This window comes from Delphinapterus leucas, chromosome 8 (genome assembly GCF_059928025.1).
Source record: "Delphinapterus leucas isolate spDelLeu-1000000601 "Yukka" chromosome 8, BTC_Dleu_Yukka2, whole genome shotgun sequence".
Taxonomy (NCBI): Eukaryota; Metazoa; Chordata; class Mammalia; order Artiodactyla; family Monodontidae; genus Delphinapterus; species Delphinapterus leucas.
The window spans coordinates 89,010,419-89,029,563 of NC_143136.1; the positions used below are offsets into that span (position 1 = coordinate 89,010,419).

At 34.4% G+C, this 19,145-nt stretch overlaps 1 protein-coding gene across 1 annotated transcript; it reads left to right on the forward strand.

Moving 5' to 3' along the window:
• Nucleotides 1-236: 236 nt before the first annotated feature.
• Nucleotides 237-18,487, forward strand: LOC149748588 (low-density lipoprotein receptor-related protein 1B-like). The gene is made up of 2 exons (XM_089915924.1): nucleotides 237-1,856; nucleotides 18,330-18,487. Exons 1-2 carry the CDS (start codon nucleotides 1,571-1,573, stop codon nucleotides 18,485-18,487), a joined length of 444 nt encoding a protein of 147 aa, XP_089772050.1. The 5' UTR covers nucleotides 237-1,570.
• Nucleotides 18,488-19,145: the final 658 nt, after the last annotated feature.

Genomic DNA, 19,145 nt, shown 5'->3' on the forward strand with positions numbered 1-19,145 from the left:
TAACACTTGCATGTTTGTATAAATCAAAATATATATCCTTCTGTTTCTCCTCTGTACCCTCTGTCATATGATCTGTTCCATTCATGTGAATCTAAATATCATCTCCATGCAGAATACTTTCAAATTCATGTCTCCAACTCTGCCACCTTCACTGAACTTCACCTTGGTGTACCACACAGGTTCCTGGAAATCTCCTTTTTTATGTCTTAACATCTCAAGATCCAAAAATTCAAAACTAAACTTTCAGTTGCTATCCACACCCATGCACACTCAATTCCCAGCTCTTAAAATCTGTTTCTCTTCCATTTTTCCCAGTTCACTTAATGGATTCCCTGCACACCCTCTGTCTGTCCTTACTCTGAGTATGCCAAAACAAGAAACTGACAGTCATCCATGATTCTGTTCTCTACTTCATTCCCTACATCCAATTATCATTTAGTCCTGGCACTTAGTTCTACCTCCAAAATATTCCTGGAACCCATTCACTTCACTGCTATCACCGTATCCCAAACCACTACCGCCTTTGCCTGGTCCTTTAAAATAACCACCTGATGTACCCATTCTCCTGCCTCTCTATAATCCACTTGTATATGATATCATGTTTCTCCCCTGCTTAAATGTACTTCTATTCCCTTGGAATAAAAGCCCAAATAATTACCTTACCCTGCAAGATCACCTGCAAGGTCACCCTCTTCAACTTCGCCTTCTGCCCCTTTTCTCCTCACTGCCCCATTTCTGATACATTGGCCTTATTTCTGTTCCTCAGTCACCCACTTTTTTCCCCCATTAGGGCTTTTGTATCTGCTGTTTATTTTTCACGTCCTGCTCTTTATACTGCTCTCCTCATCTCTCAGATTCAGTGTAAATATTACCTCCTCAAAGTGCTTTCTTTTCCTGATTACCTTCTCTAAGTAGATCACACACCTGCTATTCTCTCTCATAACAAAATTATTCTTGCACATATTTCAGTTGCTGTAATTTTATATTCATGTGTTTATTTAGTCTGTTTCCCCCACTGGACTATCAGCCCTGTGAGGGTAGATAATGCATCTGTTTCTCTTGTGATTGTTTACCTAGACAGTGCCTAGCATGTCATAGGCACTCAATAAATATTTGTGAATTGAATGACTGAAACGAGTATTCTTTCCTTTTCTTCAGAATTCTTTTCTGGACAGATTGGGATGCCAACTTTCCTCGCATTGAATCTGCCTCCATGAGTGGTGCTGGGAGAAAAACCATCTACAAAGACATGAAAACAGGGGCTTGGCCTAATGGACTCACTGTGGACCACTTTGAAAAAAGGATAGTTTGGACAGATGCCAGGTTTAGAAAATGATTTTTTTCTTTATTTTCTGTTACCTTCCTCAGATAATATTTACAAAATAAAAATTGTTCTCATGTGCACGTATCATGTATACACACATTGACATCAGTGGTGATTTTTGTTTGTTTTCATTATGATGGCTTTTTTTTATGTTTCTACAAATCAGATACAGGCCCATAAAATATTTTTTATACAAATTTTTTGTCATTTATCTAAATAGTATAAGCACATCACTGGACTATCTGAATGAGTTTTGATATACTACTGATGCATTTCCTTTTCTGTAGGTCAGATGCCATTTATTCAGCCCTCTATGATGGAACAGGCATGATAGAAATCATCCGAGGTCATGAATACCTTTCTCATCCCTTCGCCGTGTCTCTATATGGGAGTGATGTCTATTGGACGGACTGGAGGACCAACACATTGTCAAAAGCCAATAAGTGGACAGGGCAGAATGTCAGTGTGATTCAGAAAACTAGTGCACAGCCATTTGACCTTCAGATATACCATCCCAGTCGTCAGCCACAGGGTAAGTGCTTGTTATGAATTAACCACCAGAAATATTTTTACCTTAATCATATAATATTCAAACTGTAAAATAACTTTTGTAAGTTAACAGTTATTAATATTTTATGTATTGTATGATGGAAGTGGTGCCAGCCTTTATTTTAATTAGCTCAGGTTTATTTTCTTTGCTTTTTATTTATTTTACACACAAATAGAGAAATCTTAGAAATTAAGTGTTTTAACCCAAGTCCCCCAATTTTTAGTCACTGCTATTGCGTCAGTAAAAGATACTGTGGGAAGCTGTGGAATGTCTTCAGATTTGGAGTCTATTACCTAAATATGATCAGTAAATTAAAGGAAGACACCAAGGACACACTTATGTTGGCCCGCAAATGGTCACTGTGCAGTATATTGGGAAGGGAGGGAATAGTGTATAATAAAGGATAAACCATCTGCTTTGAGCTTTTCTATTTTAAGAGAATTCAGTTCACATGGACATGTGTGTTACCTATCCCCATGTATTCCACATTTTGGTCAGTAGTAATCTCTACCTTGGTTTTGTGATTTCATTTCCTCCACTCAATCCTTGTCAGAGTTAATTCTAAGCCTCACATTTCTTTTTCTTTCTCTTTTGTTTCTTTTCCCCAGGGTACCATGGCCATTCTGTGTAACATCAGCTCATTCTTTTATACCTCTTACCTGACTCTTCCCCATCATGATATATATCATAACATATGGAAATCTCATTCCAATGCAAATAATGTTCCCATTATCATTAGCATATTTTTGTTTGAGACTTACGATACTCAAATGACAAGCTCTTTCTCAAAGAGGATACATTTTCTCCTTTTCTCCCTCTTTCAGTGTAGAGTAAGCAGATCTTACACTTCCTTGGCATTTCTGGTCTTATGGACCACACTTCAAGACTTATTTTAAATTCATGTGGTATTGTCTTATTTTAGACTTGATTAAAAATACTCACCTCTGTGGTTGAAAAATTCTGTCTGTCCTGTGTCTTTCTTCAATATTTGGCCTTAATTCTCCATTGAAACTATTTCTCCTACCGAAATGTCCTCATTGGTAAAATTTTCTGTGCTCTCTCTCTGACTTACTCTGATTAAATCTAGTAACCTTTCCAGAAACTAGAAATTTCTCACTTTTAATTTTCTTATATAATTGATCCTCTTTGTCACATGGGATTTTCTACATACCCTAAATTATGTGAGCAGTCACCTTAATCCTTTCCTATTACCCTTAGCTCCTCTCCTCCTTTCATCCTACAGATGTGCAAAGCATGAGAACATTAAAGGGAGAAAACAGCTTAATCATTTTTGTGCCTAAATAGGTATGCAATAAATATACTGGATTTAACTAAATTGAAATAAGGCAAGAAATAACTATTTCAATTTGACTAAATTGAAATAAGGCAAGAAATCATGATTCTGACCAGATTCTGACCATGATTCTGGCCACTAGTACAATAAAAAAGATACTCTTCTCTAAGACATAGAGATTGCCAACAAAGACATGAAAGGATGGTCAACATCACTAATCTTTAGAGAAATTCAAATCAAAACCACAATGAGGTATCACCTCACACCGGTCAGAATGGCCATCATCAAAAAATCTACAAACAATAAGCGCTAGAGAGGGTGTGGAGAAAAGGGAACCCCCTTGCACTGTTGGTGGGAATGTAAACTGATACAGCCACCATGGAGAACAGTATGGAGGGTCCTTAAAAAAACTAAAAACAGAGCTACCATATTACCCAGCAAGCCCACTACTGGGCATATACCCTGAAAAAACCATAATTCAAAAAGACAAATGCACCCAATGTTCATTGCAGCACTATTTACAATAGCCAGGACATGGAAGCAACCTAAGTGTCCATTGACAGATGAATGAATAAAGAAGATGTGGCACATATATACAATGGAATATTACTCGGCCATAAAAAGAAATGAAATTGAGTTATTTGTAGTGAGGTGGATGGACCTAGAGTCTCTCACAAAGAGTGGAGTAAGTCAGAAAGAGGAAAACAAATACAGTATGCTAACATATATATGGAATAAGAAAAAAAAAGGTTCTGATGAACCTAGGGACAGGACAGGAGTAAAGATGCAGAGGTAGAGAATGGACTTGAGGACACAGGGAGGGGGAAGGGTAAGCTGGGACAAAGTGAAAGAATAGCACTGATGTATATACACTACCAAATGTAAAATAGCTAGTGGAAGGAGCTGCATAGCACAGGGAGATCAGCTTGGTGCTTTGTGACCACCTAGAGGGGTGGGATAGGGAGGGTCGGAGGGAGACACAAGAGGGAGGGGATATGGGGATATACGTATGCATATAGCTGATTCACTTTGTTATACAGCAGAAACTAACACACCATTGTAAAGCAATTATACTCCAATAAAGATGTTAATAAAAGAAAAACAAAAAAAAAGGAAAAGGAAAGAAATATAATCAAAGTAATAAAAGTAAAAGAGGAGTTCTTCATGAAAAAAAAAAAAAGATATTCTTCTCTAAAACCTTCCAACAGTATGGAGGAGTATCTAGTCATAAACACTTATGGGATTAGTTTTAATTGTTATAATTGCAAAAATGTGTACTTATATGGTTTTGTACCCACATTTTTTGGTCTTTTGTGGGAACTTTAATTTTTATGTTTGGAAAAATTTAAATGAATTGGACCATGAAAAATGGCCTGGGTCTATGTATTATATTTTTCCCTCCCTCAAAATGGAATCATTGTATTTCATTTAATAACTGCCTGATTTACACACGTTGTCATGATCCCTAGCAAATTCATAGAAAGGGAAGAAACATGATAATTCCGAGCTTTCCTGACAATTTCATATATATAGAAAGGAAGTGAGACATTCAGTGTAACTCATTTGGTTAAGGGGAGATTTTCTTGACATCTTTACTTAAAAGATGATTTATGTCTTCTCCACTTCTCATAAAATAAGGAAGTTTTTACTATTTTCCCAGAATTCAGGGCAGATATTCTAGTTTCTAGTCTACTAGAGAGAATGTCACCTATGATGAGAACTTGCTATTTCCTAAAGGAAATTCAGTCAGTTCCCAAATTTGAGAATGATCAGAGAACATTCTACTTTTCCCCATTGTAAGGATCACTGAGCATATAACAATCATTATCCATCTTGTTTATCTGCTTCAGTGAATTAATGCTTTCACTGCTGGGGGGGGTGGAGGTGGGAAGATGCAGAAATCTACTGACTGTTTTATTCCCAAGGGTAGAATTACAATGAAAATGGTGACAAAGTTTCAGCTTTAACACAAGTACAATAATAACCCCCTGTTTTCTGGTGAAAAATAATGTGAGGTTCATGTTAATACATTTTAAAAATATATGACGTTCGGTTCTATAAAATTGAAATGTATATCTCACAAATTAAAGAAATAAAGGTTAGAAATACTCTTTGAAGTTATCTAATCCTCCAAGTAGGAAATTAATTAAAGTTTTAACACCAGTTTTCTTACAAGTAAGTGTTCATTATACACATAAGTTTCCAGTTCGGTTATTGGACACTTAGAATTTTTAAAAAAGAAAATCTAGTTTAGAATTTTTTTTGGTGTCTAATGTTGTTATTATATGGGATTAAGAAGAAACAAATCAAAGAGTAAACATATGAAATAGGGAGCACTAGTGGGTATTTTAAATCTAATTTTTTTTATGGTATAAGAACTTAGAGTTAATGGCATGGCCTTGAGAGTCCAACTGCCTGGGTTCAAATCCTATCCCTATGATTTATTAATTGTATGATGTTGGGCAGTTTACTTAACCGCTCTGTGCCTCAGTTTCCTCATCTTGAGATAATAGTATTTACATCATAACATCTAGTAAACATGAGTTAATCATCATTTAACATAAGCATATCAAACATGAGTTATTATGTGAAAAGATCTTAGAATGGTGTCTCATACATAATCAGTGCTTTGTGTTTATATATATATGTTAACTGTTAAAAAGTAACAGTTGTTGCGATCATATCATTTTCCTAGCCTCCTTTTGTTGAAATTTAGGTTACATTACTGTTTTAAGACAGTTTTGAACACATTTTCTCATATGTAAATAATTCATAATGGCCTTAATATCATACTTTTATAATCATATCAATTTTTAAATGAAAAATGCCAATAAAAATGTGGAACACAATCTGAAGGAGAGCAATATGATTGATTTATCAAGAGAATCCAGGTGCAGTCGAATGAGTAGATTATCAAATCTCTTTTCTCTACATTCAGGTTACCATCTATCACCACTCCTCATACACTAGTGCATGACATAAAAATTATGTTAGTAAAAGGGATGTTTAAAAGTTTATTTAACATCGTAAAATAATATTTGCTCATTACCAGTAAGTTATAGAATGTAGAAAAACAGGGAACAGAAAAAATGTAAACCTATTTTTCCAGCTCCTAGAGCAACAAACATTTCCATGTTGTTTCTTCTGGTTATTTCAACAGAGGTATTGAATAACACAGTAATAAACAAAAGTTTCACTATCTGTTGATGAACTACTACGTGCCATTTAGGTTTCACTTTTTTTTCCTATTCATCAGAGCTATCAAACAAGGTAGTTATTCCCACTTTCTATGAGGAAGCTGCAGCTCAGGGAAGTAAAGTAACCTGACTCAGAGTAATAAATCTCATTGAAAGGCAGGCGGTACCAGGGTTTCAATGAGCATGCCCAACTTCATAGTCCATGATTCATTCTTTGCTAAATTAAGAAAGCCTTTGTATCTCTTCATATTTAATATCATGCTTTATTTTTAATTTTGTATCTTCCTTTTTACACTTAGCATTAGCAACTCTCTTGGTATCGTTGATGCCTTATCTCGTTTTTAATAACTGCGTATTTTCACATCACATGTGACTATCAAAATTGTTCCCAATTATTTGTCTATTTTTGGACACTTAGTTTGATTTTAGTTCATTTCTATTCGTCACTAATAATTTTAAGGCATGTGTCTATCCATAAATATCATTTTCCATATTTTTTAGTCTTGGGTTTTATTGTTACTGTTAGCAAGTTATATAATCTTTTGTAGTTGCCAGAAATAAATACATGAACATAAGCTCTTCCAAGAAGCAATAGCATCACTGAACCCCAATGAAAATTAGATCATTCTCTCTTATTTCTATATTTATTTTTTAATCTATTTTCTTTGCAGCTTGCAAATATACAATACAGTACTATTAACTATAATCATCATGCTGTATATTACATCTCCATGACTTATTTACTTTATAACTGGAGGTTAGTACGTTTTGACCTTCTTCATCTATTTCAATGGGCAAACCCCGCCTCCCCCCTGCCTCTCACACCCATCTCCAGCAACCACCGGTCTGTTAGTCTGTTCTGTTCTCTGTATCTATGAGCTTGGTGTTTTTGTTTTTGTTTTTTAAATTCCACATATAAGTGATATCATACAGTATTTGCCTTTCTCCATCTGACTTATATCACTTAGCATAATGCCCTCAAGGTTCATCCATGTTGCCAAAAATGGCAGGATTTCTGTCGTTTTTATGAATAATATTACATTATACACACACACACACACGCACATCCCACATCTTCTGTATCCATTTCTCCATCGATGGACCCTTAGGTTTTATCCATCTCTTGGCTATTGTTAATAATGTTGTAATGAACATAGGGGTGTATATATCTTTTCAAGTTGGTCTTTTCATTTTCTTTGGATAAATATCCAGAAGTAGAATTGCTAGATCATATGGTAGTTCTATTTTTAATTTTTTGAGGAACTTCCATGCTATTTTCCATAGTGATTGCACCAGTTAACATGCCCACCAACAGTGCACAAGGTTTCCTTTTGTCCACCTCCTCACCAACACTTGTTATTTCTTGTCTTTTTTATAATAGCTATTCTGACAGGTGTGAGGTAATATTTCATTGTGGCTTTGATTTTGCATTTCCCCGATGATTAGCGATGACGAGCACCTTTTCATATGCCTGTTGGCCATCTGTATGTCTTTCTTAGAAAAATGGCTATTCAGAGCCTCTGCCCAATTTTTAATCAGATTTTTGTCTGTTTGATATTGAGTTCTATGAGTTCTTTATATATTTTGGATATTAACCCCTTATCAGATATATGATTTGCAAATATTTTCTCCCCTTCAGTAGGCTGCCCTTTTGTTTTGTTGATGGTTTCCTTTGCTGTGCAGAAGCTTTTTAGTTGGGTGTAGTCCCATTTGTTTATTTTTACTTTTCTTGCCTTTGATTTTGGTGCCAAATCCAAATATTTCTAGTCATAGAAATGACACTTAGGATTTATATATTAGCCATGAAGTTATGATATTAAAGTGAAGATGATATTAAAGAGAGGGAAATTGGAAGTAAGGCAGGTGGTTTGGATATATAGTATCTCCTGTGCCAAAAAAGTAAAGCAAGAAAGTCTAGAGTAAAGTAGGAAGGACACAAAGTAATAGTTTTATTGTGACAGCAACCGTAGGGACCGAGGACAAAAATTTAAATGTGAAATACTGGGAAATTCAGAACTAGAATTTTATATACATTGTATTATAATTTAGTATAATCACATTGTATCTCCATATGCCTTGGAAGATATATATTCACTCTATTCCACTAATTGGACTGATAACTGGACACTCTAACCTAAATTTTTTATTTTCTGTGTCTGGTATATATTGGGAATTTACAGCATGTAGTTGATACTTATGGGCATTTACTGAATAACTACATGGGGAGAAAGTTGTTTCCTTAGCACAGAGGGAAGTTCCATAATTAAACATATTTGTCACTTTTTTAATGAGCAGGAACATCAAAATTGTAGGTTTCCCTTTAAGGTAAAAATGAATAATTTACATTTATGAAGCCATCTATTCTAAATATATTTGTATCAGAAAAACACAGTTATTAATTGAATAAATTTTGAGTATATTAAAAAACAACACAAAAACATCATAAAGGTTTTATGATAAACTCTTCTTGAGCCATATGTTAGTTTCTGTTTGGATAATGAGATCTGGTCTTGCATGATTACGCACTAGTAAAAATGGTTTCATCATCATGACTTTGTAAAAATAAGAAAAGTACACACTTATATCATGTTTTATTTAGTGCTTTACAGATATTACTCTCAATCTGCACAAAGATTTTCAGGAAAAATCTTTTTCTGAGAGGCTTTCTCACTTCAAAACCACATACCAACTATAAATCTTTGTATAATTCAGATTTTATCTGCTTCACATTCATGGTTAACACCATAAGAACTATCTCAGTACTTGGAACATGTATGGTTATTTAATATTTTCCTAATTCTGTTTTAGTTACCCACAGAGATAATAAAATATTTGAGTAAAGGAGTATCATTTATTTATTTGTGTTAACTACAGAGTCTAGCTAAGCCCTTTATAAGAACAATATTAATAATTATAATAATATCACCTAACACTAATTTTCATTGTAATTCCATGAAGATGATTATTAGCAATCCAGTTTTACAGATAAAGAACCTAAGGCAGGGCTTCCTTGGTGGCGCAGTGGTTGAGAGTCTGCCTGCCGATGCATGGGACACGTGTTCGTGCCCCGGTCCGGGAAGATCCCACATGCCACGGAGCGGCTAGGCCCATGAGCCATGGCCGCTGAGCCTGCGCGTCCGGAGCCTATACTCCGCAACGGGAGAGGCCATAACAGTGAAAAAAAAAAAAAAAAAAAAAACCTAAGGCAGAGAAATTCTTCAAGGTCTAATAGCCACAGGATGATTGCCCAGTTATCTGACCTCAGGGAGCGTGACCCCAGAGCTCTTGCATAAACCACTGTGCTCTACTGGCAGAAGACTGAGTTCTTGTTTATTGAGATTTCCCTTAGAATTGTTATATCAAATCTCCAGATGGTGGTAGAGAGTCAAGTGTTACTGACAACATTCACATGGGACAAACTAATTCTTAGCTTCTTGGAGTTTGTAGTCTAGAAGGAAAACAGACTAAATTAACAACTAGGATCAATTAATTATTATTATTATGGACGTATTTTGAAAATAAGAGTATAGTAAATATATTTTAAAAAGTAGCATCGTGTGGTCCTAAAAGGTCCTTGGGCTTAACTTAATTCAATTCCTTCCTCTGTCACTCACTAGCCTTGTTACCTGAGGCAAATTAATTAACTTCTGGGTTCTTATTTCCTCATTTGCAGGTTAGAGCAGCTAGAAGTAAGGAGGGAATAAATGGGAAACGAGATTGGGTTGGAATCAAACCATGGTGGGACTTAGAAAGTCCCCTTACAAAGAAATTTCTATTTTTATCCTTTAGGATAAGTGGTTCCAGGGATGTCAAACTTAAACGTGCATCAGAATTACTGGAGGGATCGTTAACTCACATATTTATGGCCTCTACCCAAGATATTCTGATTCAGTTGGTCTGGGGTATGACTTGAGGTTTTGCATCTTTAACAAATCCCATGGAATGCTGATGCTGCCTTAAGAACCACTGCCCTAAAGGAAGGAGAAATACATTAAAAGTATTTGGTCAATGGAGTGATAAGAGCAGATGTGCATGCTGAAACTTGACTTCATCTGTACAAGGGGCAGACTGGAGAGAGACAGAACTACAGTAGGAGACTGAAAGGATGCTACTTCAGTAGATGAGGAGATAGCTGATACCAGGACAGAGAGAATGGTAGAGTTGAGATATACTTAGAGGCGAAGTCAGTAAAACATAGTGATAGAGATTTGTGGAGTAGGGGAGTTTGGGGAGAAAAGGAAAATTTGGGATGTCTTTATTTTTCTGGTTTCTGTAATTGGTTTCACCATCAAAAAGTGACATAGAGACCACATAAAGGAGAGGTCAGCAAAATTTTTCTGTAGAAGGCCAAATGGTTAAGTGTTTGAGGCCCTATGGGCCATATGGTTTTTGTTGAACTACTCAGCTTGGCTGAGGTAGTGTAACAGCAGTCATATGAAAAATGAACGAGCGTTACTGTGTTTCAATAACATTTATGGACGATGAAATGTAAATTTCATATAATTTTCATGTGTTATGAAATGTTATTCTTTATTTTTTTTCCTACAATTTAAAAAAGTAACTCATGGACCAGTATTAGCCTGCAGGCCAAAGTTTACTGACAACTGATTTAAAGGATAAACTGAAAATTTACACTTTGGATATATGGAACTTTAGGTACCTCTGGGACATAGTTGAGTATTCAGGGTAATAAAGGCAAGAAGAGTTTGGGCTGGAGCTAGAGCTTTTGTAGTCATTCAATTGTAGGTTGAAGACAAGAAAACAAATGAGATTTCCTAAGAGTATTACAGAAAATGAGAAAAGGACAAGGACAGAACCCTGGAGAAAACTAACATTCAAGAGAAAGGCAAGAAGGATGCTGAGAAGAGGGTGGCCAAGGGATTCCAGAACCAAAAGAGAGCACAGTCAAAAAAAGTAAGAGAAGAGTTTCAAGATGACAGTGGCCAAAAATGTTAACTCTTGCAGAGAAGTCAAGAAAGATAAAGACATACAGCACAGTATTCATTAGATTTGGCAACCTGGAGGAGGGTCAGCTGCAATTTTATTTAGAACAATTTCAGTGGAGTTGTTTGCATATGTCCTAGTGATCCTAAGTATGTCTGAGGCTAGATATTAGTATAAATGTCCAAGTCTTTTTACTAAAAAATATAACTTATTAAACAATAGTACTATATTCTTAAGTAACAAAATGTAAATACAAAGAAAGACAACCTTCATAGCAATCAGCTTAGGAGACATAGTCTCCATTTATGTCTGTTAATATATGCTTTATGTATATAGGCGCTCCTACGCTTGGTGCATAGATATGTACAAGTGTTATATCCTCTTGCTGTATTGATCTCTTTGTCATGTGTAATGTCCTTTTCCTTTTGTTACAGTCTTTGTTTTAATGTCTGTTTCATCTGATATGAATATTGTTACCAAGCTTTCTTTTTGTTTCCATATGCTTGGAATATCTTTTTCAATACCTTCACTTTCAGTCTGCATGTGTATTTAGATCTGAAGTTTGTCTCTTTTTTATTGTTTTCCCTGCTGTTTTTTAGTATCTCTTTCTTTCATATAATTATATACTATCAGTAGGAGATTTTTTTATTATTTTAATATTTAAAATGGACCTTAGCTTAAAATACTAATATGTCTAAGAATGGTAAGGTGGTGTGAAACAGTTAAAATGCTTCCACCTTTATTTGTTGATATCAGCAGCTTTGAAGGGGTGAGATTTCTGACTGAGGCAAAGTGAAAGGCAGGTGATAGCAAAGCAAAGAGGAATTTTTGAGATTTGAGTAAATTTGTTAGGCTTCTATGAGGTCTTAGAACATTGTGCAGTACTGAGAGTCTAGTAGTAGAGAGAGACAAAATTAGCAATGAAGAGGAGAAATAAGAGTTGAAACATGCCAAAGACATGTTGCTACCTCATTCCAGCTATTAATATGAAAAATCACCATGGAACTCACTTTCTACTCTTATACCTCCTTCCTATAACAGGTAGTCTTTTGCTTCCTCTACCAGTTATATAGACTAGCACCTAATTTAATTTCTCAATAAATCTTTCTGTATCATCTTTAAACCATATTTTGAATTAGTGTGTTTTGTTGGTTTACCTGAAAAACTTAATTACCATTTTTAGCATTATTTCTTTGGCAAAATAGAATACAAATATCAAACAACTAAACTGTAAATGAACTTATATGCAGGCAGTAAGTTTAGCTGCATTATAAATTGCTGTTTTTAAAATATGGTACAATACAGTTTACCTTGGAGCAGTGGAAAAGATTAGTAACAAAGAAATCATAAAATTCTTTCTTCCTTCGTACTGGTTGTTTGATTTACTTGCCTCAGTTGTACAAATGTACGTGATTATGCACTCTTCATTCAGATACATTAAGGTGCAGAATCCATAGTTCTAATCCAGGATCAGAACTTCTCAACCTCTGTACTTTTCATATTTGGAGACAGATAATTCTTAGTTGTAAGGGGCTTTCTTTTGCATTGTAGGAAGTTTATTAGCATCCTTAGCCTCTATCCACTAAGATGCCAATAGTACCCCCAGTTATGTCATTCAAAAATGTCTCTAGATATTCCCAAATATCCCCTGCAGGGCAAAATCCCCCCTCACCCCCACTGCCATTGGTTGAGAATCACTGTTTTAGATAAAAATTTTTGTGATTATTAAATCATTGTATTAAATCTTTGATTTGCTCACACAAAGCTTAATAAAATCTAGTTAATCAGTGGAAAAAAATCATTGTAAAGATAGAAACTTTTCTGACACAGATGTTTCTTCTTTTAAATTATACAGCAAGTGAAATAAAACAGCAAGTCAGAAAGACATATCACCTCTTTAGAAAATCTGAAAGTTCATTGATATTTTAAGATACACTTCACCAATAAATATAACATGATATTACATGTTGGACTTCACTCTGTTACTGAAAAGTGTGCACAAATAAATGAAAATAGTATATGTGGCTTTTAAAAAAATTTTCTCTGAAATACAGGTATCTATGGAAGATCATATAAGATTTTTAGATTTTTTTTTCTACTTCATAAAAATAGAATACAGTATAAAATTAATCTGTAAAATATAATTTGATGAAAGTAACTCCTGCATACCCAGTATTGCTGGAAACTGGTGAAACTAAAGCAATAAGAATGCCTTTTACTTGCACACATTTTGTTATATATGTGTGTTTTAAATAAGGAATTCACTCTAGTTCTTCAACATCAAATATTAAAATTGCAATTTCAAGATATTTGTCAAAGGGAAAATAGGATTAGGGATTAGTGTTTAATTGTAAGATCCTTCTGAAACTTCACTTCAACATATTCTTTTCTAAAAGGGAAATTATAGATAAATTGTTTTCTTATGTTAGTAATTGTTTTTATACCAATAAAGTTCATTAACAGGATGAATATTAGTTACTATCAAAAATGGCTACACAATATTCCTCTTATCTAACACATTGGATCCTGACATTTTTCTGCTTTGAGCTTAGTTTTATGAGGTAAATAAATATTGTACATATTTTAAATTGCATCAACACATATATTTTATTTGATCTTACTGGATAAAATAATTGGGTTTAAAGTGTTTATTTTTTGCTGATGAAAAGAGGACTGCAATTAAACATAGTATGCATGAAATATGAAATTATCTTTAATGATACTGTTTTCTTCTCAGAGCATACATCAGTCTTATATGATTGCATAATTAACATTTGGTTCTCCAGTAAAGTATTGTAGTTTTGCATTATTTAGTCTCTTCACCTACAGCTATGAAGTGCTTTAGAAGTTTAATTTACTTTTGAAATTTTAGATTGTTGCCTTTTTAGAACATGTACACACATACATTGATGAGTATGCATATGAATCCAAATGTCTTTAAGTCTAACACAATAATAGGTACCATAGAAATTTTAGGAAAAAATGATATGTATGTTGATAAGTCATAGTTCCTGCCAGCATAGAATTTGACAAACTAAGGCTCAGAATTTGACAAACTAAGGCCCTCAGGCTAACTTCAGCCTTCTGCCAGTTTTGCAAATAAAATTTTATTTAAACATAGCTATACCTATTGATTCACATATCATTTCATGGCTGCTTTGTGCTGCAATAGCAAAATTGAATAATTACTAAGAAGAGCATAAGGGCTGCAAAGGTGAAAATATTTACTATCTGGCCTTTTACAGAAAAAAAACTTGCCTACCCCTGATTTACCTAGAGAGACCACGGTATACTGATATAAAATATATGAATATATGTCACAGACAATTAGAAAATAGGACAGTAAACAATAAATGCCTAATGCCTTGTATAGTAATAATTAAAACTAATATTTAGTGATGGAATAAATCAGCATTAGCTGGCTTCATTAGAAATGAAGAAAATGTTTTGTGAAAGAAAAATGACTTGAGCTGATTCTTGAAGGAAGGATAATGAAATTCTATAGAAAGAAAAGTACCTTATGTGAAAGTGGAAAAGGACAAGCTATAGATATTCAGAGAACAATAAGGAGTTCTTTTTAGCATGTGCATAATGTGTATGTAGAAGGAAAGTGATAGATGAGGCTAGAAGATAAGATGGTATCTTAGAAAGAGAGATTGTTATATTTTTGGCAGTACCATAGAATACCAGTTACATGGTTGTAGTGGTTACTCAAAAGTGATGAACTAAAATTTTATGTTGGAAGAGGAGAGAGAAAAATGGAAAGAAAGGAGCATGTAATAGGGGAAGTCTGATAATACTTGACAACTTATTAAATATGGTAGTGAAAGAGAAGTTAAAAATCCAAGAAGTTAAAAATGCTTTGAAGTTAAAATTTTGTGAGTTTAGAAGACATGACATCTTAAATAATAAGAAACAGTGGATCAGGATTTAAAAAAAAATAAGCTGAAAGGAAAAAGAGCAGCAAGTAAGCCAGTGTGGCTAGTGCTAAGTAATCTTGCGGGAAGTGGTAGCAGATAAGATTTGAGACTTTGTGAGGTAGCCAGTGAGAAGCTATCCAAGATTTTTAAGCAAGGCAGCTATATGATCAAGTCTTTTTTAGAAAAAGAACTGTAGGCAATGGGAAGAGACTGAAAATCAAGAGATTATTTAGGAAGTTAGAGCAGCAATCCAAGCAAGAGATGGAGAGAACCTAAATTGAGCCAGTCACCATAGAATTGGAGAGAATGGTGTATGGGTTTAGAGTACAGACTCTTACATTCTTTGGTGCAAGAACTATGTCTTGTCTACTATGATATCCAGCTTTTTAAAACTAAGCAGAACACTGAGGTGCTTCCTAAATATGTATTCAGTGCATAAATATGAGGGGTGTTACAAGTATCTGAGGTTCTTTTTTTGGTCACCTTGAGTTTTGATAATATGAACAATCAGTAAACCCGGTCTGCACACCTATATATGAATTTTATCTGTTAAGATTGCTTATAGCATTCCATCGACTGCTCAGCTTTTCCCATCTCCTGGATACAATGAATGGGATAGCCTTGGTTTGGTAGGAGTTTACAACCTCTGTATTGATATTGGATTTTGCAATAGTATTTCTCATAAAATATTTAATTACTTTATATCAGGTGTTGGCAAACCTTTTCTGTAAAGAGCCAGAAAATAAATATTTTAAGGTTTTGTAGGCCAAGTGGTCTATGCTGAAACTGCTCAACTCTGCTATTGTAGTGTGAAAGCAGCCTAGATAATATGTAAACTAATGAGCATGGCTATATTCCAATAAAACTTTATTTACAAGAATAGGCAGTGAGCCAGATGGCTCCAGGATCCACATTTGCTAATCCCTGCTTTATATTAAAATGTGAGTATGTGAACCAAACTCCTTAATTTGGTAATTAGAATAGGTATCTGTTTAAATGCATGATTAGAAAGAAACTTCAAAAAGATTTAACACCACTCTTTCAAGGTGAGAAGAGATAAAAAGTGAAAGAAGTTTTTGTGGATTTTTTCCATGCTGTGAAGCATAAAATATTGTGAATATAACCTTACAGTGTTATCATTAATACAGATATTGGGCTACAAAGTCAATATATTTTTTACTTTAGTATGAATAGAGAAATTTAATATGTCATCATTGATTTTTAAAAGTTTTTAACCACAATTACAGGATGTTGAGAAGAGCTAGTATGATTCTGGGCTAAAGATAATGATGTTCAAAGCGAAATCTAAGTACCTATTATTGAGCTGTCATGGATTAGGCTTTTAATTCTTTGAGAGGAATAGCATTTCCTATGTCAATGTTTTTAAACAAATTTCTCCTCTTCTTCCTTTTCCTCCCTTTACTCCTCTTAATTTTTCTGTTTTACTCCTTCTTCCAACAGTGCCTCTTCATTTCACCACCTTTTCTGTAACGTTTTTCCTCCTTAAAAACCTTCCCATCTAACCTCTTGCTTCTCTAACCTGCAATTCTTTAGAGACTCCAATTATGATAGATGAAGTTAAACGGGAAGAAAGTAGAATATGTGGCATTTATACCATGTGACAGAGGGACATGCACTCCTACAGAATGTTTCAACTTTAGCTTCCAGTATTTTCTAATAATTTTTGTTCTTAACTGATTTGCTTCGGAAAATGTTTCTGAGTCTTTCATTTCTATTTATTTATTTATTTATTTTTAAATTTTTATTTATTTATTTATTTATTTTTGCGGTACGCGGGCCTCTCACTGTTGTGGCTTCTCCCGTTGTGGAGCACAGGCTCCGGACGCGCAGGCTCAGCGGCCATGGCTCACGGGCCTAGCCGCTCCACGGCATGTGGGATCCTCCCGGACCGGGGCATGAACCCGTGTCCCCTGCATCGGCAGGCGGACTCTCAACCACTGCGCTACCAGGGAAGCCCATCATTTCCTTTTATTTACTTTTTAAATCACATACACAGACATGAATTGTTTTTGTTATCTTGTGGGGAGGGTGTGAAGACTGGCAAAAGCCACGTTGAGTATTTATTAAATTCAGTTAATTTTTCTACAATTTTTATTATAATCTATTGATTTTTATTGTTTGTGCTTTATAAGTCTACAAGACTAATATTATTACACTGAGCAGTAGATCCATTTGTTAGGAAGATTTTAGTTGAAAACTAAAATATTGCTGGTGGGATCAGAAGGTATAACTCTTTCATGCCTTCAACTGACAAACACAGTTCTAAAGAATTTATTCTACAAGATAGTCTCTATAAAAATGAGATTTGAAAGAACAGTTTGATCAATTGACATTAAAATCTTATCCAAAAGGCATGATGACAAAATAAGAAACACAAAAGAATGAGAGAATGACATTGAACTGCAAAATTTAATATTCCATTCTAAATTTGAATATATCATTTTATACAATGGAATATAGTAAGTATGAGCATGTGGAGCAAACTTTAGCCATGGAATAAGTTAATACAGAAAAAAAAAAAGAAGTAGATGTCATTATAATGAAGGAAGACAAACATGTTTTTCACATAGGCCTCTGATTTGAAAAAGAAGAAATGGCCTGAAGGGGTGTACAATATATGTAACAGCAGTTTCCTATGGAAACTGTTCAGAATGTCGTGCTAAGGCAAGAAGGGAATCTATATGCCATGGTAGGAAAATAACGGCATCCACTGGAACTCCCAACACTGGCATGATAGTCTACCTGAGTTTATTTTATACTAAATGTGATAATTATTCCTGATTATTTCTCAGACTAAATCCTTAAAAAAATTTTTTTGCTTCTAAAGCAATAGAATGCATACCATTCCTCTTAGAGGAAATTGAGGCAGTCAGTTGTTATCTTCAAGGAGGAAAAATGTTTTTATTCATGAAATTGTTGTGTATGATTGTCTGTTATTGTCGTATTAATCACTCGAGTAATGGGTGCTATGTAGGGAACTTCACTTTGAATCATTACGTGAATAAACCCTTGTCAAACTCAGAGGTTCCCTAATCTAGTCTTCCTTCTTCACTCTTAATATTTCACTGTGTAATTACAGCTCCCAATCCCTGTGCAGCTAATGATGGCAGAGGCCCCTGCTCTCATATGTGTCTGATCAATCATAATAGGAGTGCTGCTTGTGCTTGCCCACACTTGATGAAGCTTTCCTCAAACAAGAAGACCTGCTATGGTAAATTTCTTACAGTTCTTATCTAAACTCCAAATTGAATTCTCTCAAATTGTATTATCATTCAGATTTTCCTCAAAGTAAAGCGGAAGAGGTTTTTAATGTCCTTAAAAACATTAGATGTGGTGCTATTTTCAGACTGTTGATTCATCTACTTTTGGGGAGACTGACGAATTCTTTAAATATGTGATATGCTGCACTTTGCTGTTTATTACCTTATTCACTTTTTTTCTTGCTACTTTCTTATTCGGTGTGTTAGCAGAATTTATCTCTACAAAACAGGGAGATTTGTAAGTGAAAGTGCATTATCAGAAAATGATGATGTAGGTAACCTGCATAATAAAGAGGTACTTAACAGCTTTAATCTCCTCCTGCTCTTCTACAGTTACTTTAGCATCATTTTATAGGGTATTATCAAGTTGAAGGGAGAAAATATGAAGTAAAATATGTAACTTGGACAGGTTTGTAAAAAATACTTAAACAGCATATTTAAACTAAAAAATGAAAATAAAATTTGTGAATGAAAACCAGACTGTGGGTTCTTCAGAACCATTTTTTTTTTTTTTAGATTCCATATATATGTGTTAGCCTACGGTATTTGTTTTTCTCTTTCTGACTTACTTCACTCTAGATGTATATGTATAGCTGATTCACTTCATTTTAAAGCAGAAACTAACACACCATTGT